Source organism: Musca vetustissima, unplaced genomic scaffold, assembly GCF_032173495.1.
Source record: "Musca vetustissima isolate MV318-11 ecotype Yass unplaced genomic scaffold, APGP_CSIRO_Mvet_v1 utg66989, whole genome shotgun sequence".
Lineage (NCBI taxonomy): Eukaryota > Metazoa > Arthropoda > Insecta > Diptera > Muscidae > Musca > Musca vetustissima.
Window position 1 is genome coordinate 87,224 of NW_026888749.1, and position 24,996 is coordinate 112,219.

Sequence of the window (24,996 nt, forward strand, 5' to 3'; positions counted from 1 at the left end):
ACATACTGTCTTACAACTGCATTTGGCAAAAAATGTCATTACATTATCCCAACCAATGGCAATCCATGTACATGAAGATGGATGTGTGTTGTGAGTGTGGTGTGTGTGTGTGCGAGTGTATATGTGTCTCACTACGTTGTTGCCTCCCAGCTTTTTGACAACTTAATGCTGCTTTAGGAAATACGATTTTTTTCCTCATGCTTGGTTTTCTATTTTCTTTTACTTCCTTCCCGGGTTGTTTGATGAAATCTGTTCTTGTCTAGTTTTTTTTTCTTTTTCTGCTTCTATTATTTGCCATTCGAATTTTGATTGCATTTCAAGTAGTACCACTGATGGAATTGTGCATTTCGTTTTTTTATTTTTTCTTTTTCGTCCTAGATTTGTAGTGATCCTTTAATGTGTTACAAATTCTTGGCTTATACGGACTTGGATTTTGTAAAATTATTCGTTTTGATTGTTTGGTAAATAAATTGAAATGGTTTGGTTCGGGGTTGGAAATGAAAGGCCAAGTACCAATGTAAATAAGAAAAAATGTGATTAGTCTTTTTATGGGGTACTCATAGGTGAATTAGCACAAATCAAGTGGTAATGATTGAAACCGAAAAAAAAATAATTCTGGTGCGGAACTTACTTATTATGGGTAAATATTTTTCACAGTAGATTAAAGCTTTGAGTGTGGATTGATTTTAGGTATTTTTTAATGCCTATGGAGGGTATAAAAACGGCCCACATTTTTACTGGCTTCCACACACACTGGCTTCCCACATATTTAATAATTGTAAATTCTCCATCTCTCACTCCACATCGTTAGTTATGGTTATGGTGATAATAGATGGAAAGACAACCACCACCGCAAACACAACAATTAATCAAATTTGTATACACCATTTTCAGCTATTTGTTAGAGAAAATGATGAGTTATCATCATAACTCAAGGCCATAATTTAACAATTAATTTCACGAAAAATAAATCCTCACACATACATTTTCATGTAAACCATAACATATTTCATAGTTACACATCGTGTAAGAGCAAAAAGGCATAGTTGGAAAGGCATATGTCTGGTGTAGAACTGTGCGGAATTTTAATTAGTGAAGTAAGCAGCAACAAACAGTCATTAAAAAACGCAATGGTACGCCGTTGAAAGACGAAAGGAATTTTCCGTGGAGGAGACTGTGGAAAGTGAAAGGAAAAATAACTGTTCAATATTGCAGAGATTAAGATAACTATGATAAATACACATTTTATCATTCATTTTTAATGTAAAAGAAGGTGTGGATTTTTAAGAGAATATATTTCAGGGCTTTGAAAGCTTTAAGCGTACCTTATAGAATATTTGTTGAGGGTAGATAAGAGCTTATTGAGTGAATTTCTCTAAAGAATATGATAAAGAGTTGATTTGAGATAGAAGCGTGGAATTTTGGAAAACATATTTTTTTAGATTCAATTTGAACTATAAGCTAGTATTTTTGAACGAATATTTTCAGGGTTGATTTGAGCTGCAAGATTGATTTTTGTAATAACTATCAGGATTCACCCGAGTTATAAGCGTGGATTTTTAAAAGAATGCTTATCAAACCTCAACGTTGGATCGTTGAGGTTTGAGCTTTGATTTTTTATTTCTTCTATTCTATAATAATGGATATCATCCTTGGTTGATCCATGATTTTTTTTCTTATACTATATCTATCCCTGCTATAAGAGAAGCTTTTTAAGGGTCCATCCGAGCAGGGATGGTCCGTGTGACGAATTTTTAGGTTTTCGACTGTCAAAAAGGTGTAAACGTCGAAAACGTCATATACCTGTATAAAATGTAATAAATATAGTAAACGTCATTTATTTGAATATTATTACCATATACGGCAATTTTCGAGAATATATATAATTTTTACACATATCTGACTATAAATATATCTGACTAAAAATAATACAAAATTCTAAACTTTATGGAGAAGAAAATTTTGAAGTTTAATATGGATTTGAGTAAAGCATACGTAATTTTCGAATTGATTAATGGAAATAGCTATGTTGTCAAAAACCTATTGGTTTTGGGAGGGTTTCCGACGTTTCTGACGTATGTATTATACATCGGAAATGTATGTCATTTACGTCACTGTTTCTGACGGACCATCTCTGCATCCGAGCTATTAGCGTAACTTTGTTAAAGAATATCATTTTGAGGTAGGTTTTATGAAGTAAATATTTCAGAGTTGATCCAACTCATAAGTGTACATTTATTTTCAGGGTGTGAACGTGAATTTTTAAATAACATATTTGTCGGGTATAGATTTCTCGTAAAGTATCGATCAAACAATTTCATTGGAAGCGTGCCATTTCCTAGTAAAAAAATTATTTTGCTGTTTTTTGTTTAGTGTAATCAGTTGTGAGTTACAGAGTGTTAAATTGAAAATGAACAACGAGAAAATACGGTACATTTTACATAAATCGACTATAAAACTGATTTAAACCATCTACCATTGACAAGAAACAGTTAGAATTGGGCAACAGGAGTTGTTTCGTGTTCCACTTTGAGAGCTTGGTTGGGAAGTTTTAATTGTCCGTCATATAGTCCGGAAATGACACCAAGCGATTATCATCTTTTTCTGGAATTAGGACTGTGAAAATCGACTACTAAATTTTTTTTGCAAACACTCGATGAGAGTTTACAACAAATGGTACATATTTGGCCCAAATCGGACTTTCCGAAACGTGTTAAATAAAGTCCTATAGTTCATATAAAAATAATGGATTTATTTTTCCCCAAACTAATATTTTAAGTTTGGTCTAAATTATGAGCGTGGATTGTTTGAAAAATATCTTCTAGGTTTTTTCTTATAACTTCCAAATTTTGTACATTATCCTAGGATGATGGGTATTGAAAATGGGATATATCAGTCAACGTTTTGGTGCATCCTCATATAACGGTACCCATCAAAATTCGGTATTCTGGGGATTTTTCGACTTTTTCTTTTATTCTCCACAAAAATTTAGGATTCTCATTGTGTATATTTCAGTTTTTTTTTCATAATACCCACCTCATAATATGTTCGGTCCCGTAGAATTATATTGTAAGGGTATAATAACTTTGGTTGGCACCAATAATTTGTATCGTCGTGAAAAATTGGTTCTAGACCCATCCTATCTAAATTGGATGAGTCGATCTAAGTACCCGTCTGTCTGTCCATTGCAATTTATAAACAAAGCACAGGTCACAATTTTGCATGTATGTCAATTCCTGCCAAAAAGGACCCCTATTGTTTTATGTAATGATCCGTAAATATTTAGGTGATAAAATGGACGAAACTGGAATTTTGTATGTTTTCTTGGTCGCCGTAGAGGTCATGAGTGTCAATAAATTTCATTTTATGGCCATCAAATAATGATGGATATGAATGCGAATAAGGTGGAGATGAATGATAATATAAAATTGCTGCCAAAAAATAGCGCCTCTTCAAAATACTGAATATTTGGGGGTACCGTTATGCTGTGTGGCTACCTTAAATTTCCTACGCAGCGAAAACCCAAAATACTTAATTACTAAAATACTAAAATTAAAACGAAACCAAACTCCTCAGAAGAGCGAATATGGGGCAATCCTAAAAAACGACCCTTCGAACTTGATTGGAGTTTAGAATATATATTACGATATGCTCAGTTTGAATCGGAAATCGGGTATTCCGCTCGCCTAATATTGATTTTAACATTTTGAAAATTTTGACCCTAAATGGGGTCATTCGTATTCATAAAACTATCATGTATAAAACTATCCATTTGAGATACTTTAAGGACGTGGGTAAATTCTTGGGTAAATACCCGAGTATAACTATATAGCCCCTATATAACCGTACCTCGCGATTTAATGTTTTTTTTGAGTATTAAACACATTTTACTATCAAGGTGGCTGTAATTTACCACAGAGAGTTATCTTTGGGTACAAAATATCCATGATGATGTAGGTCCACGTTTTTATGTGAGCCAAATTTTGCCCGCCTATGCCAAGTTATACCTATTTTTTGCGAAAATACTCAGCTATTTACCCAAGTATTTACCACGTCTTTAAAATATCGTAAAACTATCCAGTCTAAATCAATTTGATAACAGAAACCCGGAAATAGGGTGTAAGATGTATTACCGATTCAATATAGGAAATAGCCAAATAAATACCCGCATAATGGGTATTTACGCAATTTACCGGATATTTACCCAATTTACTAGGTATTTACCCTTTGAGTATTTACCCACTGCCCATCTCTAGCCATAGGGCTTACAAATATTTGTAATTTCCATACAATATTCATCGTATGGGAAAAAATTGTCTACGTGTCTCTAAATACACATTTTCCCTACTTCCCCTCATGACCAATGTAAATTACTGTATTTTTGTAAATATTCAATTTTATGGTAATTAAAATTTGTTTACTACAACATGTTATGTTTAGTTTTCCAATATATTCGAAAATAATTTTACATATGTGTACAAACATAGATTAGCTGTGGCAATATGTTTGGAAAAATGTTACATTGCTAGAAATCAATTTTTATCCGAAATTGAATATGTATGTAAATGTAAACATAACCAAAATTCTAATACACATACGCTCAAGGCAAATATGAAAATAAAAAACAAATAAACTTAGTACATGTTAGAAGCAATCAGTTAAAGCTAAAAACAAACTCCAAATCTAATTTGACTTAGTAAACTTCACTACATTCGTAGGAATATTGGATTACAAGTAACAAAATGTGTATATTTTTGATTTTAAGGATTTAGCTCGAACATACAAGTATTCACATGTAACATATATAAAAAAACAATAAAATAAAATGGAAATAAGATTCTGAAAAATTAAAACAATAAATATCCTATTTATTTTATAGTAAAAATTCCTATGATTGTTTGGACAAATTTAGAGACTTTTTATTAGGGTAATATTATAAAGGACTCTAAGATATCATTCACTGTGCACCAATATCATTTGACTGCATTAAATTAGTTTTTATTCAAAGAGCTACCTCCGGAAATGTTCAGCACGCTGACATAATTTGGACCATATCCAAACAAACAAAGAAATTTCTCATTAAACCCTCTGCAGGTATTGATCGATACGTCACAACCTTCATCAACTTATCCTGCGAATAATTAAACATTTCACCTCCCGTAATTGTTCTGTAAAGCTACGCCATGCATTAAAAACCAATAAAAAACTTAATTATTTACGATTACAGACGATTTTCAACATAACTCGGAAAAGGCTTCGACCACAGGAATGTTCTCATATGAATAGAACAACATACCACCACACAATTCCGCATATACCAACGAGTTTTTATGCTTGATTAAATCATGTATAATGGTCAATTTTCAACATTAATGACCAACAACAATTTGCAATTCACATTGGATATACATATGTATGTGTATATGTATGTACTAACTGCCACATTCTGATGATTATCCCATACAACGCATTCCGTTGAAGTACCACAAAAAAAAAAATTAACGACCAATTCAATGGTTTCCAGCTTATGCTAGGGTGTACACACATTTGCACAAACACACTCACTCGCCGAAACATACACATTTACATAGAAACGCAAAATTAAAAACACATTATCCTCATGATTTATTCATTCAAATGCCGCAACATTAATCATGTCCTCAATCAAATCGACAATTTCCTGGCAAATGATGGAAATGATATACGTTTGTCATATGAGACATTTCTGATGGATTTTGAACCAAGAATTTCAATTTCATTTAAAACCATTTTATGGAAGGTGTACCAGTCTTCGATGTTTGTTATTGAGATTCATTACTAATGGTTAGTTATTTCAAAATTTTTAATTAATTTTTGTAGTCTGAGAAAGTGTTGATTCGTCTTCACGGTACATGCCACGATGATATTAGTCTTTTATTTTGAAAACTTAATGAGAAGTTAAATATACACTAGGGTTTTGAGTTTTTCACTTTTTTTCTCAAAAATGATTTAATTATAAAAAACCAAAATGTATGATGTAATAGAAATCGATAATCAAATGATATTGGATTTATAAATATAGACAATTTTGACGATTTGAGGGGAAGGTACCAGAAAGAGTGGACCCATGGGTCCCATCTTCGGACATCATATATATATATATATATATATATATATGTAGTGCAAATTTTGGTTCAACTCGGACATTCCATTCGCCTGATATTGAATTTGTAAATATAATTTTTTTACCATTTTGTGGAGGAGGTACTCGAAGTAGTGGAACGATATTATTTATCTTCGAACTTAAACTATGTTTGGAAGAAGTATGATGTACAAGTTTGGATGAAGTCGGTTATTTCCTTGGAGAGTTATCGTGCGTCCCCGCCAACCAGACGTACAAACATTGTGCAAATCATAAAAATTTGTTGTTTTTTAAAAATCCATGCCTTCTGTAAATACTTCAAAAATATATTTCCTAAAAATCCATGCCTTCTGTAAATACTTCAAAAATATATTTCCTAAAAATCCACACCTTGCGGAAATCCATACCCTTTTATCGCCTTTTGTGAAAATATTCTCCTGATGGTCCTATAAAAATATTCTTTAATAAATCCACGCCTCAGTTGGCCCTTGAAAAATATTCTTTAATAAATCCACGCCTCAGTTGGCCCTTGAAAATTATTCTTTAATAAATCCATGCTTTTTAATGGTCCTTTGAAATTTGTTCTTTAAAATTTAAGCCCAGATAGTTCTTCTTTTAAAAAATCCACGCCTGGTCCCTTGAAATCATATTCTTTAAACAATCCTTTGGTCCTTTGTACAAAAATAATTTAATAAATCCAAGCCCTGATCGTCCTTTGAGAAATATTCTTAAATTAATCGACGCCCTGCTGTTGGTCCTTTGAAAAAATATTCTTAAATAAATCGACGCCCTGCTGTTGGTCCTTTGAAAATATATTCTTAATAAATCCACGCCCTTATGTTGCTTTAAAAAATCGAAATCCAAGCCCCCTATGGTCCCTAAAAAAACTAGTCTTTAATAAATCCTCGCCCATAACTTTTGCTGTTCTATATTCTGAGCCTGGGAAATATTTTGCTATATTTGCACCCGATTAAAGAAAAAGCTCCCCTTCTAACCCTGACATATTTTCCAAATCTTGTTTTCCCAAAGTGAATATTCCGCTATAAAATACAAATTTGGTCACTTTAGGTTTTGGTTGATTTGACCATCGAAATATTGACCGATCATAATCTAAATAGCCGTTCTAAGTATTTGGGCAGATCCCCTTTACAGTGTAAAATATGTGATGTTCTGCATGTAATAATGGCTTTTAGAGGGACTAGAAAATTTGACAAAAATAAAGTTTTCGGTTCATTGCATCCATATCATATCATCTCAACATCACCGAAAATTACTCTCTTGACAATAACCGGAACTTAATGTAAATGTCCTTCATAAGTCTAGGTACTGCAGGAGAAAATATACAAGCCCCATAATAAAAATTTTATCATATCTCCATTTGACCCGCTAAATATTAACCGACCTTCATCAAAATAGTCATGCTTATTCTTGGCCAGAAGTAAAATTCCTGAAGTAAAATTTCGTAGTGTTCTGGTCACAATTGTGGCCTAGAACAACATAAATATTAAAAGATTATTACCAAAAAGAATATGGGTCTTCTTCCCCACATGCAAAATTTCGTGACGATTGGTCCATAACTGTGGCCTTTATCGTTTTTACAAATGATAATGGACAGACGGACGGACACACATGTTTAGATCAACTTATATACTCGAGATATGTCAGTTGGTATACTAAAATGTGGGTCTAGGACCAATATTTCGCTCCGTTACAAACTCTTGGGGTTACACAAATCTATAATACCCTGGCAACATTGTTGTGTAGGGTATAAAAATATAAGTCCTATGTTTATTAGGACTATTGTTATACCTCTAAAAATATTTTTAAACCAGTGAGCGGAGCAGTATAGTCGGACGGGGCCGACAATATGATACCCTACACAACTACCACGAAAAGCATACTTTTGGCGGTTCTATATTCTGAGGCTGAGCAATATTTCGTGATATTTGCACCCTTTTTATCGATTATAGATCAACAACTCCTCTTTCTAAGTCTTGCATATTTTCCAAAATGTTTTTTCTTGAAGTGAATTTTTACGCCGTACAATAAAAAATTGGTCACTTTAGGTTTTGGTTAATTAGACCCTCGGAAAAATTGACCGATCATCATCTAAACAGCCGCTCTAAGTATTTGGTCAGATCCCCTTCACCTTGTAAAATATGTGATGTTCTGTATATAATAATTGCCTCTAGAGCGACTAGAAAATCTGACAAAATTAATGTTTTCGGTTCACTGCACCCCCTGAATGAAATCTCAACTTCACCGAAAACTATAAGCGTCGTCCTTGACCATAATCGGAACTTCATGTACAATTTCAAAGCGATCAGCGCGACATTTCCGTCCTCTAATGGAATAATAGTAATAATATGCACATAGTCACCTTTACTTAATTACGTTAAGGTAAGGTTACATATCAATTTGAAGGTCAACAACTCATCTTGGACATATTATCACCATCTCCAGTATATGTCCTTCAGGAGCAAGTATGTATGCCCCCATAATAAAGATTTTCTAATTTTTCACAAAAAAGTCAGGGTCCATTTGACCCGCTAAAAATTGACCGACATTTATCAAAACACGCATGCTTATTCTTAGGCCCGATCCCCTTCTCCATGTAAAATTTCACGATGTTCGGACCATAACTGCGGCCTCTGGAGCGATCAGAATAACCGACAAAAATTTAGTATTTGGTCCATTTCATCCCCTAAATATAAACCGATCTTTATCAAAAACAATAGGGGTCTTCATTGGCCCACCCTACATGCAAAATTTCGTGAAGATTGGTCCATAACTGTGGCCTGTATCGTGTTTACAAATTATAATGGACAGACGGACGGACGGACACACATGTCTAGATCGACTCAGCTAGTCGAGATATGACGATCGATATACTTAAAGGTGGGTCTAGGACCAATATTTCGCGGCGTTACAAAATCTTGGGGCTGCACAAAGCTATAATACCCTGACAACATAGTTGTGTAGGGTATAAAAACTCACTCCTATGTTGAGACCTTTGAAAAATATTTTTAAAAATTTACGCCAATGTCGAGACATTAAAAGCATCTACGCTAATGTTTAGACCTCAACAATTTTTTTTTAATTGCACCCGTATGTGAAGACCTGCAACAAATATTTATAAAAAAGATTCACGTCTATGTTCAGACATCCAAATAATTAAGAAATCCACATTCTGTTAGGTCCATGAAACGTGGAGAACCCTTGACAATGATGAACTGTTCAAGAAGAGTCATATACTTCTGAAGATTCAATTCGCCGGATGTTTTAAATTACTTCAGTCAACTGCCAAAAAATGGTACAGAGGATCTCTATAATTCCAATAGAGCTATAAAATCTGTGGCGTAAAATTTTGGGTTTGCTAAGCCATTAAGGCAAAACTAGCTATACATCAGGGGGGAATACGAACGCTGCAGAAAATAGCGAAACTTGAATTCAATGAAGTGTTGTGAAAAGAAAAATTGAAAAATTGAAATCATGAATTAATATTTATCCCTTTTCATTCATTAATGCAATTTCTTCTCTCCTCCACAATCGCTGTAAATATCTCGTATCTCTTCGCTTTTTTACTTAATTCTTTCCAATCAATAAACAATTATTTTCTTAATATTGTAATAACAAATAAACAATAACTTACAGTAGGTATCCGTTGTCAAACGATCGATCGTATCCTGTTTCAATTTTGAACTTTTCTTTCCCATGATGACGTTATTTGTTTGCCGCTGCTGCTGCTACTGCTACTACTTCTCCTTTTTCTACTGTGGCTTTGTGAGCTCAAGGTGAAACTGTCTCTCAGGGGGGCGATTTATTGGTTATGGCCAAAATCCATAAAATTGTTGTGGCGGCGTTGGTGTTGTTGTAATTCGTTGTGGCCAAAATGGCTTAATAGCTTTTGTGGTGGTATAGCCGGCCTTTGTGCGGATGAGTATTTGTGTTTTCCTTTGTAGCTAGGTTGTTTGTATGTTGTAGTTATTGTAACTTCTTTGAATTGACGTTTATTGATTGACTAAATGACTTTCATGTCACGCTTGGTTGGTTCATTTTCTTGTTATAGGTATTCTTCGTAACAGAGTTTGTGAGCTTTAACCCTTGAGTATTTTTTTGTTTTTTAATCAAGCCTGGGGGTTGTTTTTCAGTAGTTCTGTTCTTTTTGTTAATGTTTTCCTTTGTGTGTGTGCGTGTGTTTGCTGATTAAAAGTTTATTACTATTTTTGTTTTAATTCAATTAAAATTGTACAGAACAAGGCTGCTACTGTTCGGGCTGATTGTTACAATTGATGTCATAATTGATTACAGCGACGGTTAACAATTTGCATAATGAAAGCCTGAAAAGAACAATCAAAAGATATATAAATTTAATTAGTTACACATGAATTGAACAAAAATAAATTATATATTTTTAATGTTGTGTGTGTGATTTTTTATTGTGGACAAATGGTATGATTAATATTGGACAATACAATAAATTGCTATAATAAAATGTTTCTATAATTAAATTTGTTGTATTGACAAGTTGTATTAAATATTCTGAGAACATAAGGGTGCGTATGACTAATAAAATGTTGTGCACAACTTGTTGGTGGTGTTTGATTAATTATACGAACCGATGTCCCAATGTTGTTTAATAACAAATAATCAAATTAAATTAAAAACAAATGAAAAAGGCGTTAAGTTCGACCGGGCCGAACTTTGGATATCCTCCGCCATAGGTATACTGATAGTACTTGCATTGAAAATGTGGGGAACATACCACCACTTATTCCTACACAAACAATTATTGTTGTAAAACATAATGTATACCAAATACAAATTTCAGCGATTTTTAATGGAGATTTGTCCTAAAATCGGAAAAACCCAAAATGTGGACCGATTTTGTCGATATGAGGCTATCACCGACGTAGACATGATTTTATTTCGGGGGTGGGGTGGAAGCTGCTGGTTTAATATGAATATTGTCATGTGTAGGTTTCTGGAGGCTATTACATCGTGTAGGAAATGCCTTACAGTTGGAGTTGTAATTATTTGAAGTTCTATGCAAAATTAAGGACTTATATACATAACTCTATTTCTAACCAAACATATTGGCATCACAATACCTTCCATCACGCTAAATATTAACAATACCGAAAATGGGTAGGTATCACAATATGGGGGATAGGTGTAACTGGGGGCCGATATTTTTCTTCCAGCTTCTCCCTCCCTTGTGAACATTCCTTCCTCCGAGGCTGTGTTATCCCCGGGAAATCAAACGGAAATCGAGGCAATTAATTTGGAAGGGAGCTGTAAAAATGTGAGTAACAAAGGTGGGCCAAATTTTGGTGGTAGCTGCACAGTTCTACAATTCAAATGGGTGTTTCTTCTGATTACAGGTGGCCTATTACAGCAACGGTCTGGGCATTTTGGGCGATAATGATGATGAATAATATATATCATTCTCAACATAGTCGTTCTAGTTTTTTACCTCAATATCTCCCGAAGGTAGAATGATTAAAACAGCTGGCTAAATCGTAATAGAATATACGCACTACTATGGTGGAACGCGAAATCATGGGGATAAGCCCAAAACGCAGAAAAAAATAGATAAACATGTTGATATCAAAAAGGTTCTATGGGGACTACCCCAAAAAGGGGGTGTATATTAATATTTTTTAGTAAGATTTGTTACCATATACGACGGACGGACGGAGAGACGGACGGACATGGCTAGATCGTCTTAGAATTTTACCCTGATCAAGAATATATGTACTTTATAGTTTCGGAAATGAATATTTCGATGTGTTACAAACGGAATGACAAAATTTATATACCTTCCATACTATGGTGAAGGGTATGAAAATAATTGGAAGGGAATTAGTAATGAGTTGACAAAATTTATAAAGATAGCAATTAGCTTGTTGGTATATAATTGTTCATTTAATTGAACACATTATCAATTAGGCCCTGGAAATAGTCACTAAATGGATACCTTCAGGCACAATCATATAATGAAAACTAAAATAACACCTGTGGTATGTAATCCGTAATAAAACATTTAAAGTATTTTAACCAATAATAACCTATAATTATGAACCACTTGATACAAATAGGATTTTCAGCTAAATTATATATTATTTTTTTAATCCATGTTCAAGTAATCAACAGATTTAAAATTAAATACCCTCCAAAACGTTCGTTGACAAATTGACAAAATAAGCCCAGAACTATCAATCATTTCGTTAATCACCTCTAACAATAATAATAAAAATGTTCTGTAAATTAACAAACTTATCATGATGGCTTTTGTGTGTTAACTGACACACTAAGCCATCGGTAAGTAGTCTTTGCGGTCATTCATCCAGTCAGTCAGATTTAATTACATTTAGTACTTTAGTTTGAACATTTGTGGTTGTATTTCCTTTCGTTGTCGAAGACAAATTACGTTAATTAAAATTTTTCTTTTTACTTTGTAAGTGTCGTCGCCTATATCCATCTTCTGTTACATTTCTTTTGTTATTGGCAAAGATGTGATTACTTTGGAAAATGCTTTCCTTTGTGAAAATGTAAACGATGTACAGTGGATAAAAATGTAAAATAATTGTTTCGTATCTCATTAGCAAGTTTTTTTCTTCAAATGTTTAACATGATAAGATTTTCATTTAGAGATAAGCTCATAATGAGTACATAATTTATTGCCAATTTTACAATGGTCGAATTTAATAAATAATAAAGTGTAGGTTTAATTACCTATTGAGACTAATAAGATATCGTTTAACCTTGCTAATTAAAGGAGATGTAGTTTTTCATAATTTCTCAAAACCTGTCGGTTCAAAAACTTGCCCAAGCCTAACAAAATAATAAATAATGGTATCCCGAAAACTTGGGTAAATGTAGATAATTCTTGGTATGGAGACATTCTACTTAAATAAATATAACAATGTGCAAAGTTTAGGTCATATCGAACATTACTTTTGCTTAATATTCGATTTATAAAAGTGAACATTAAGACCCTGTTGGGGGAGGTTCTAGAAGGAATGCGCCATTAAACCCCTTCTTCCAACAATAAAAAAATATTGAGCTGTGCAAAGTTTGGTTCAAATCCCATAGTTCGCTCGTATGATATTACAAAAATAAATTTCAGTAAAATTTTGACCATTTTGTGTGGGAGGTATCAGAAGGGTGGAACGATGTTCCTTGTTTTCGAACATGATTTAAGTTAGGAAGAAATATTACAATGCACAAACATGGGGTCTAAAACCAATATTTCGATGAGTTACATTTATGCCGTATCAAAGCGTATATGCCCTCATTAGCCATAATGCTGAGGGTATAAAATATTGTTAATTTTAACCCAGTCAGAATTCGACATAATAACTTACAGCCGACTAGATTGAAAATCGTGATCAAATGCTTCGAACATGGGCCAACATTGATAATTTTTGGTAGGCTGATTTTCTGCTCAATTGTTGAAAAACTTTGCTAAAAGCTTCAAATATTGGGAGGTACCATTCTATGGGACTATCTTAAAAATTGGACCGATATAACCCATTTCAATACAAAACACCCTAAAAGTAGCAGTAATTTATGTCCAAAGCTATATCTTGAATATTGCTGTCTCTATTGTGATTTCAACAGACGGACATGCGTATATCGACACTTAATTTTATTCTGATCAATAATGTTTATATTTGTGGGATCTCTAGCGAATATTTCGAAGTGTTACAAACGGAATGACAAATTTAAATTTTTGGTAGAGAATATAAAAAGGGGAAATATTCCTTAAAGGAGATTAATATTGACGAAAAAATAAAACTTGTCCTCTAATAAATATTGTCTATGAAATAGACAAAGATAGAGCTTTTAGAAACACTGAAAAAAGAATAATAAAAATATGTTTGTCCATGTCATTCCCTAAATATTAATCGATTAGTACCAAAAACCATAGGTGTATTTGGCCAAAACCGAACATACATGTGGTATGTTGCGACGTCTCTTACTGCGGCTTGGACATCAATTACAAATAGACAAAATAGTTTTGTAGGGTATAAAAATCCACCATATTATACCCTACACAACTATGTTGTAAGGCTATTATAGTTTTGTGTGGCTTCAGGATATCGCCGTGAAAATTGGTCCTAGACCCACCTTTGAGTATACCAATATCTCGACTAGCTGAGTCGATCTAAACATGTGTGTCCCCATGTACGTTCGGGTCGGGTCAAGTATGTCCCCTATTGTTTTTGTTAACATTTAGGTGATAAAATTGACCAACAACTTTATTTTTGTCTTTTTTCTGGCCGCTTAGAGGCTAAAATTATGACCATAGCATCACGAAATTGTACATAGAGAAAAGGAATTTGACAATCAGCGGGTCAAAAGGACCGCGACTTTTGTGTGTAAAAAGGCAAAAATTGTTTTATATGACGTATATATTTACTCCAGAATGACATAGACCGGAGTAGTTTATTGTGTATCCAAAAGGAGTTGTATGTTCTCAGATGCGAGTGTTCTACTTCAATATCTACAGGGGCCTACCTTTCTGGTTTCGATTAGCATTACCATTACCATTACCCCACTAAAGGTGGTAAATTTCGAGCTGTTCGCTTTGAAATTTTACATGACGTACTGGCTATGTTCAAGATGACGCCTATAAATTTCGGCGATGATCAGATGATATATAAGTGATGAAATGGACCGAAAGCTTCATTTTTGTGTGTGCGTTTTTTAAATCGCTCTATAGGCCACAATTATAAGCGAAACATCCCAACATATACAAGGAAAGGGATCGGACCAATTATATTTAGCGAGAGAACCAAAAACTTTCTCATCCTATTCTTATTTTCTCCATTGCGACGACTTTGTTTAACTTAAAATCCTATTCAGTAGTGTTGGCGGGTTATTTGGGATACCATTTGTATTTTGTTTTTGCAAAATAGTCAGGCTTAATCCCAGTTTGTTGTTTTTATAAAAAACAACTATTTATTAGTGGGGAATGTATGGCATAGCAATACCAACAACAACGTTATGTGCATTCGTCACAAAGTGACGACACATAGCAGTGGGAAATGTATTGTAGTTGTCTGTAAATGCCTTGTTGACCACGAAGTCAGGCGCCAACGAAACGAACTTCTCATTGGGGTCGTATCGCTGGTAACGTAAGAACTTCGAATTGTCACAAGAGACATTTGGGTTTGAAAGGTTTTTTGTAAAGAAGCTATTAATAGCTTCTGGGGAGAATATCCCAACAAAAAACTAAGGGAACTGATGAGGATCAGTGGCGAGATCCGAAACTATAGTCTTCCCTGCCTTACCCCTCGGCGGACAATGCCATACATTCCCCACTAATAAATAGTTGTTTTTTATAAAAACAACAAACTGGGATTAAGCCTGACTATTTTGCAAAAACAAAATTAAAATCCTATTCCAAAAATTATTCATTAAAGTACCATACACAATGTTTAACAAATTACATTACCAGAAAATGTTATGTGTTTTAAACACAGTGACGACCTCATTTAATCCCCTAGTCCTTATATCTCGTTTACGGCTTGTGGATACGATTTTCTATCAGCTGCACAATTATCGTCTGCATCTGCTTCAGTCTCCCTTCATTCTATCTTTAATGATCATGCACAGACTCCTTTGTGTTGCATTGCCTAATACTTGCTTTTTACGACTCTGTGAAAATATTTCAATATACACTTGTTAGAATGAAGAAAAACATGCACACATACGTACATATATATACACATATTTAGGGTGGTATGTAAAATGAACCGAACGATGCAAAGAAGTGGAAAGTTTTGTTTCACATATTCGTGTGAACTCAAGATGCAATTTTTACATGCCATGGTGTTAGGTTATACACAGTGTTTCCACGCGCACACACAGGCACACATTGCAAGTAACAGACATGAAGTATTGTTTTTATGCACACAGACCCTCGATTATATTTAAGAAAGATAGCACCCTCATAGACCGACAAAAACACATGTAATAGTTATTTTTATTTCTTTCAGTTTTTTAACAAGTACACCATCAACAAAAATATCCTTTACAAAAATATGCCTTATTAAATGTAAAACAAAACAACAAAAAACACCATGTGGTAAAGGAACTACACCATTGGCAACAAGGACTACATACAACACTTCTTACACATAACTATTTATATGAAGACAAATACTACCACTACTACTAAAAACGTAGAAGAGTGCCTGAATTTTTCTTTAAGTAAACACTTTTACAATCAAGCCATGCTTCGTTTGATGTTGTTGTTGTTTTTCACATTTCATCACCATATTCTACTCATATGAAAATGTTTTTATGTTCTCATATACGAGACGTTATTAAACTATTATAGTTTTGTTTGTGCTTAACCTTCTTCGTCTTCATCGCCATCATCGTAATCATCAAGAACGTTCGTTCTCAACAATCCATCTATATATACAATTCTTCTTAGAGGCCAAGTGGGGAAAAAGGCAAGTACAAGAAATTCACAACAACACTTGAACAATTGAATACAATTGCATGCACCCCGTAAAACTTTTCAAGCGTAAAAGAAATTTTGAACAGAAACATTTGATAAAACACTTTCATGGTGTCGCACAATGACACTTTAGTGGAATTCTAGAAAAAACTTCAATGCGAATCGGAAGTTGTGTTACTGTTAAGAAAATATTTATACGAGGGCCACGCAATAATTCCCCAATTTACGTGCTATGCAGCCTAGTTATAAAACTGAAAGTCAGCTCACATTACTGATTAAAGGTCTACTTTGAAATCAACAGAAAATTTTGTAATTCGGTATTGGAGACATGTTGTCAAGTCATATTATTTAGAAAAAAATATGTAGTTATGTTAAGCTTCATATAACATCCATCATGACGTGAAGCACCAAAATACCTAAAATCTGCCAGGTGCATACATATATTGGGGTGATGTCAAAATATTGTCTCGCATTGTCAATTTTTGCCAGATTTGCAATTTTTTGACTACAAGTAGATCAGAAATACGGAACATTTCGTTGTAAGGCGACCAGATGTTAGTAATGAAGATAAATGACATCAAGAAACCATTAAGAAAAGTTCAAAGGCGGGCGGGGGACGACTGTGTAATACCATTCATCAATTTGGGTCCATACAGAGATGCCCTATGTGAAATAACCTGTCGTAACTATTATCATCTTACATAATAGATATATCATTTTTAACGGACTATTGACATAGAATCGGACGAAGTTAAATATGTGATCTACATACGACAGATGTATGAACAGATTATGAAGCTATACACGTGTCATTCTGAAATGTATGCAAAATTTCATTTTAGGGGTTAGTAAAAGTTTGAACAGTACAAGCAACTAGTCAGAGACGAATTTATATTACTTCAGTACGTTGTGTCAATCGGCCTAGCTATGGATCTTTTCACGAAGCTTAGCAACATCATTCTAGACTTAATTCAGTACTCTATGCCAAAATTCGTGCAAATCGAAAGATATATAGGGACTTTGGTGCACCAATTACCTTAAATCGGAAGAAAATATATATGGGAGCTATATCTAACTCTGAACCGATTTTCACGAAACTTTGCACACATCATTCTAGACTTAATTCAGTACGCTATGCCAAATTTCGTGCAAATGGAACATTGGTACACAATTTAACTTAAGAGGACCCCCCCCCATTCTCGGTGTCAAAAATTTTTTGATTTAATTCGAATCTATTCTAATTCTAGAATGTCTCTACAAAATTTCAAGTGAAAATCTCAAGAACTCTTTAAGATATAGCCGATTTATTGTGTTAGCATCAACGAACTTTAAACGCGTTTTTCTCAAAACGAATGGGCACGATAACTCAAAAACTAATAATCCAATCGGTTTCAAATTTTGACACGTTTCTCTGGGAGTGTGTAGCTCTCGTATGAACTAGGATAAAGCCAATCGGTGAAGATCTTCCTTATTTTTTAACTTAGTTTGTGGTAAAAAATAGGCGATTTTCCATAAAATTTTTTTCAAAGTTCCGCCATTTTGTTAATTGTTGTGCGAAGTCAATAATCCTAGTTCATACGAGAGCCAGACATGTCCTCTTTCTAAAACAGTTGGAATTTTCGGATTCCGATGTTCCAGTGAGGAGTTATCATGCCCGCCATCGAAAATATGGACTTTTCTTTGAACCCAAAAAACAACAACAAAACAACAACAACAAATTTTGGTAAATTATTTTTCTTCCTTTTTAAATCTTCAAATACATATGTGCCAAGTTACAAACCTTAACAAGCATTGGTATTCATTTACCAGCCCATTTAAAATCTTTAAAATAAAAAATCGAGAATGGGGGGGTTCCCTTAAATCGGACGAATATATATATGGTAGCTATATCTAAATCCAAACCGATTTTCACGAAACTTAACACACATCAGTCTAGACCTTATTTATTACTCTGTGCAAAATCTCGTGCAAAACGAAAGATATATAGGGACTTTAGTAGCTATTTACCTAAAATCGGGCTAAACTATATATGGGAGCTATATCTAAATCTAAACCGATTTTCACGAAACTTTGCACACATCATGCCAGATTTAATTCAGTACACTATGCCAAATTTCGTGCAAATCGGGACATTGGTACACCATTTACCTTAAATCGGACGAAAATATATATGGGAGCTATATGTAAATTACAATTTAACATGGACAGACAGACGGACGGACATCCATAAATCGACTCAGAAAGTGATTCTATGCATATTCTAAAAAAGAAACATGGGTCTATCTCGATTATTTTTGCATGTTACAAACATATGCACAAAGACATAATACCCTGTACCACAGTGTGGTGAAGGGTATAAAAACAGACAGGACCAACCATATGATGATTATTCCATGGTTAGAACCCTTTCTCTGTGTAATATTCTGCATGATATTCAGGGCCACCAGCTTCTCAATCAGAGTGCGAATGAAATATTCATCTGCATTTTTCACACAACATGAAGTCTGATATAGCGAACAATTCTGCTTCATTGACGAAGTCTCGATTTTCGATTTATGACGGTCATGCAGCAAATGAGCTAAAAAGCGCTTAAAATTGGTCACAGGTGCGAAGTAAAACAGCAATCAACCGTGTTGGTCTTCAAAGACTCCAACGTATGTTTTTCGTGGAAGGAAGAAACAAATGCTCGTCTGTTACTTCATTTAACACGGTGATAGATGACTGTTCCCATTGATCATACCTTAATATGTTTGCCTGTTGTCTTTAAATTCGTTATGGGCGATGTGGACACATGGACATATATTGGGCATGTTCTTTGAGGAATTTCTTTACCTAGAATGTCAAAATTCAGGCTTTTCGTAATGCAAAAATAATGCACCCTGGACCATCAATATAGCTTTAAGTGACTAAACATTAGCAAGAAGGCTATATCCAATAATCAACCGATAGCTATATTTTTTTGTAGGTAGATTTCTCATACAAATAGAACTGATAACATCAAATTAGTGCCAAATCGGTTGAAAGTCGTATTTACAATTCTCTAAATAATCATAAATAGGGGGTATATGTGTAATTTCATGGACCAATACTGAAATCCTCAAACAACCGAAAATTAGGTATACCGACAGGAATATTTGTTACCCAATGGAAACCCAAAATGCTAAATTACAGCCAATTCGTTTATGAAACATGTCTAAGTTGATATTCCAAAGGCTATTCCAATTAGTGTGCAGTGTCTAAATCACATTTTACAATACCAAACATCCTTGGAGTAGTAGCAATGTATACCCGAAAATCATAACTCGATATTAAAAAATTGCGAGTTTTATCGCGATATCGACAGATAGAGGGACATTACTAAATCGACATAGAATTTAATCCCAATCAAGAATATGTATACTTTATGAAGTGTCTGAAAATATTTCGATGAGTTGCAAACGGAATGACCAATTTAATATACACTCCATATCGTAAAGGGTATATTAAAACCATTTTGAATGATTAATATTAAGTATACCTGGTCATACAAAAACAATAAAACAGTGTGAAATCACTTCGAAAATATTGCTAAAACTTAATCAAAATGAAATCTATTCTACACTTTTATGGAGGCTATACAGAAATGTGGGCAAACGTGACCCATTCATAAGGTTCTAGCAGAAACTATTCTATTCCAATTTCAAATAAAGGACAATAAATCTTACGTTTATATGTTACTCATTCTTATTAAAAAAACCAGTGAGCGGAGCAGTATAGTCGGACGGGGCCGACCATACGATACCCTACACAACTACCACAGAACTTTATTTGTTTTACGGATTTTTATTCCGAGCCTGTGTAATATTTCGTGAGAGTTGCACCCTCTTTACCTCTTCCTTACACTGACATATTTTCCGAATATTACCAATATTCAGTACATCCCTTCTAATTACTTGTCCACATTCCCTTCACCGTGGGTTGTTTTGTGACCTTTTCAAAACAGGCATGCTTATTCTTTGGCCCAATCCCCTTCTTCATGTAAAAATTCGAGATGTTTGGGCCATAATTGCGTCCTCTGGAGCGACCAGAAAAACCGACAAAAATTAAGTATTTGGTCCATTTCATCCCCTAATTATTAACCGATCTTTACCAAAAACAATAGGGGTCTTCATTGGGCCGAAGAAGAAGATTGGTCCATAACTGTGGCCGGTATCGTGTTTACAAATTATATATAGTCGAGATATGACGATCGGTATACTTAAAGGTGGGTCTAGGACCAATATTTCGCTGCGTTACAAACTCTTGGGGCTGCACAAAGCTATAATACCCTGACAACAAAGTTGTGTGGGGTATAATAATATGTTCCTTTTTGGAGAGCTTATCGATAACATCCGACTATAGCCTTTTACTATATGTTATTTTTAAGTAAGCCGCTAATTAATAATCAGTTCGTAGGCTGTTCTATTTACATTAATATTAAAAGTTGATTATTTTCTTAGAAAAATAAAAATAAACATTTGAATTACTCTTCAATTTAGTAAATTTACACATCTGTGCCCAAACAACTACTCAAACATTTTTTTTTTTTTTTTTTTTTGATTCATTCAAAGTATTACATTTTATATATTATTTCCAAAAAATTATCCTGGGAATTGTATGATGTCAGTTTGACTACGTGCCCGCACTCTTGAAACAGAAACAAAAGCACCATATATACTGCACTACTTATGTGTACTTATATTCATAAAAATATTTTATATTTTTTACGACCTCGTCTCCTCCTCCCACCAATTGTTTATCAAGTACTTTTTACATGCATTCTAATTCAACTCTTTGCTGGTGTCAACATATGCAACTATATACAAGTATAATTTAGTGCGGAGACTGGCAGTGTGTGGGTGAGGGGAGGGGCGATGGTACTCTCTACAAATATGGCAACAACAAAACTGTATGCTGGGGAGGAAAATAATAAAATGTCATTTGTATGAAATGTGTCAGGCTTTTTTCCTCCTCTTCTTCCACTTCTTTTGCGGCTGCTGTTGCATTCTATGCCCACTGCATTAGGGGGATACATGACTCTCTCTATCTCTCTCTTTTAACTGATATGAGTATAAACAGGTTTTTGGCCCAGAAAATTATTCAGATGTAAACAAATTTTGTAATGACACAGATGTAAACTTACGAACACGTGTACGTGTGTTGTTAGTTGGATGTTGTTGTTGTTGCTGCTGCTACTTTTGTTGTTGTGGGCTTACCAAAGCAAACACTTGTTATCGACGCCGGTTCTCCGTTGAGGATGTGCATAGGTATACTCTTAAGCATATACTCATAAAATAGGTTAAATAATATGCATAGAGTACAGAAAAAAGTGTACCTGTTTTTAAATATGAAAGAATTAAAAATGAATAACATGAGTATTGTGTTTTGTTTGAAATTCAATATTTAATTTCAAAATGAATTAAGTATTCAATATTATTGAAGTTTTCAATTAAATACAGGAATATTAAATCAATTAAAACAAGTTAGGCGAAAATTATAAAGGCAATTAAAAAAAGAAAGTGCATGCCATAACCGAAATAAAAATAATGATCGATCAAGGAATACCATCTGAAGAAAATGATACTCATTGATTAATGTCCATAATATTGTCCACATTGTTCTTAAAAAAAATATTAACGAAATGCATCACATCTGATCGCACAAGATTGTTAACTGACGCAGACATATTGAAAGTTTAATATGGAGTAGAGATAATAGAACACCAACATTAGCTGTCAAGGCGATATATAAGTTATTGGACTGTTCGTAGGTGGAATTGGTCTAGTTGCAGGAGTCAAGAAAAATTAAACAGCACTATAAAACAAAATCGTTAAGGAGCGTCTAAAACTTTGTAAAAAATGCCAAAATTAAAAATCTAGGATTGATGGTTTGGGGGTGTTTCACATGATGGAACGCTATGATAAAAGGATAATACTACTTAAGATGGAAGGTATAGTGAAGAAGGATAATTATAATTATCGAGGGCGGTTCTTAAACTTCTTAGCCTACCAATGCTGTAAGCCAGGACGTTTTTCTCGAATTTAACAAATGCGGCACCCATCTTGTCGATCATTTAATACCATATCATGCACTTTGGCTACAATTTATGTTGTTGTTGTTGCTTTTGGACGACCACTACGTGGTTCATCTTCAATGCTTGTACGACTACGTTTAAATTCAGCAACACAATTTTTTACTGTTGCATATGAAGAAGCACTTTCACCTAACACATTCAACATATCATTATGAATTTCTTTTCCCGATAAAACTTTTTATTTAATGACAATTATAATTTTGCCATTGTAATAAAAATTGCGGATGCGTCTTTTTTGAACAGCTGTTCCTATATGAAGGAGGTGCCACATAAAAAGATGGAAGTTTCCAAAACACATAACTTTTTTCTGTTTATAACGCGCTTTTTGTACTAGGTTAAGAAATTTCCGACCTGCCCTCGAAAATATTTTTTTTTATTTTTATACCCTATGTTTTGTAGGTATTATAGCTTAGAGTGTCTCCAAGAGTTTGTAACCCAGCGAAATATTGATCCTAGGCTCACCTTTTATCGTCATGTCTCGACTAGCTGATTCGATCTAGACATATGCGTCCGGCCGACCGTTTGTCCATTATAATTTGTAAACTCGATACAGGCCACAGTTATGGACCAATCTTCATGAAATTTTGCATGTAGGACCGATTCTTGCGAAAGAAGACCCCTATTGGTATTGATCGGTTAATATTAAGGGGATGAAATGTCTGTTTGTCTTTATTTAAATGTATACCAAGTATATTGCTGTATGTACTCGGATGTGGAAGTTATATATTAATATTTAATATTTAAAGGTTATTGTAGTCTCGCAAAGTTCGTTCTGATTGGTTTGAAATTTTACATGAAGTTCCAGTTATGGTCAAAGACGATGCCTATAATTGTCGGTGATGTTGAGATGATTTCAGGAGGCGCAATGAACCGAAAACTTTATTGTCTATAACCATTTCGAAGCTTCAAAAGCATGGAACTGGAATTCGACGTCTGTCAAACTAAATTATTAAACCAATTTTTTTTCAGTTTAAAACCTATTTCTGATCGTGTGTGCGACCTTGAGATTTCAACGTCCGCCGCTAGAAAATATAGCCCTAAAATTCAAACATTGTGTCGCGTATTAAAACCAAATAGAGCCTTTAGAGGATCTCAATTTCATCCAGACTGATAGCGATGATAATTACCAGGCTAAGATTATGGTGCCGAATGTGCCCCATCAAATGCCGAAGCTACCCCGGGTTGTGGCACATTCGGCGAATTTGACTTTTTTTACAAAACTGTAAAATTTTATAACTAATACCAATCTCTTATATCTTTTGGTATCTTTATACCCTACACAACTATGTTGTCAGGGTATTATAGCTTTGTGCAGCCCCAAATGTTTGTAACGCCGCGAAATATTGGTTCTAGACCCACCTTTAAGTATACCGATCGTCATATCTCGACTAGCTGAGTCGATCTAGACATGTGTGTCCGTCCGTCCGTCCGTCCGTCCGTCCGTCTGTCCATTATAATTTGTAAACACGATACAGGCCACAGTTATGGACCAATCTTCACGAAATTTTGCATGTAGGATGGGTTCTGGCCAATGAAGACCCCTATTGTTTTTGGAAAAGATCGGTTAATATTTAGGGGATGAAATGGAGCAAATACTAAATTTTTGTCGGTTTTTCTGGTCGCTCCAGAGGCCGCAATTATGGCCCAAACACCGCGAATTTTTGCATGGAGAAGGGGATCGGGTCAGAGAATAAGCATGCATGTTTTTATAAAGATCGGTCAATATTTAGCGGGTCAAATGGAGCCTGACTTTTGTGTGAAAAATGACAAAATTTGCTCAAAATTTACTCATGAAGGATGTAGACCCCAGGTGTTGATAACATATCCAAGAGGAGTGGTTGACCTTTAAATTGATACCAAATATAGTGATGTATCTACTCAGATGTGGGAGTTACAGTCAAATATTTACATGTGCTTACGTATTCAGATATTATTTAGTAATCCATTACCACATTAAAGGGAGAAATATCGCGCTGATGGCTTTGAAATTTTTCATGAAGTTCCAGTTATGGTCAAGAACAACGCCTACAATTTTCGGTGATGATCAGATTAAAATTTTGGGATGAAATGGACCGAAAACATAATTTTTTGTGTGTTTTCGAGTAGAGTATAATCCGAAAATCACAACACACTCACCGTGAAGGTAATCTGGACAAGTAATTAGAAGGAATGTACAAGAGGGGGCTGTACAAGAGGGGGCAAATATCAGGAAATATTACTCAGACTCGGAATAAACATCCTCAGAAAGTTAGAGTTCGTGGTAGTTGTGTAGGGTATCGTATG

The 24,996-nt window shown here is 34.3% G+C and overlaps 1 protein-coding gene across 1 annotated transcript in view; it reads right to left on the bottom strand.

Moving 5' to 3' along the window:
• Positions 1-9,847, bottom strand: part of LOC133336583 (frequenin-1) — a 54,992-nt gene extending 45,145 nt beyond the window's left edge. The window contains exon 1 of the mRNA XM_061544864.1: positions 9,774-9,847. Within this exon, the coding sequence (XP_061400848.1) occupies positions 9,774-9,837 (64 nt within the window). The 5' untranslated portion in view covers positions 9,838-9,847. The remainder of the gene's footprint in view (positions 1-9,773) is intronic.
• Between the last annotated feature and the right edge of the window lie 15,149 nt (positions 9,848-24,996).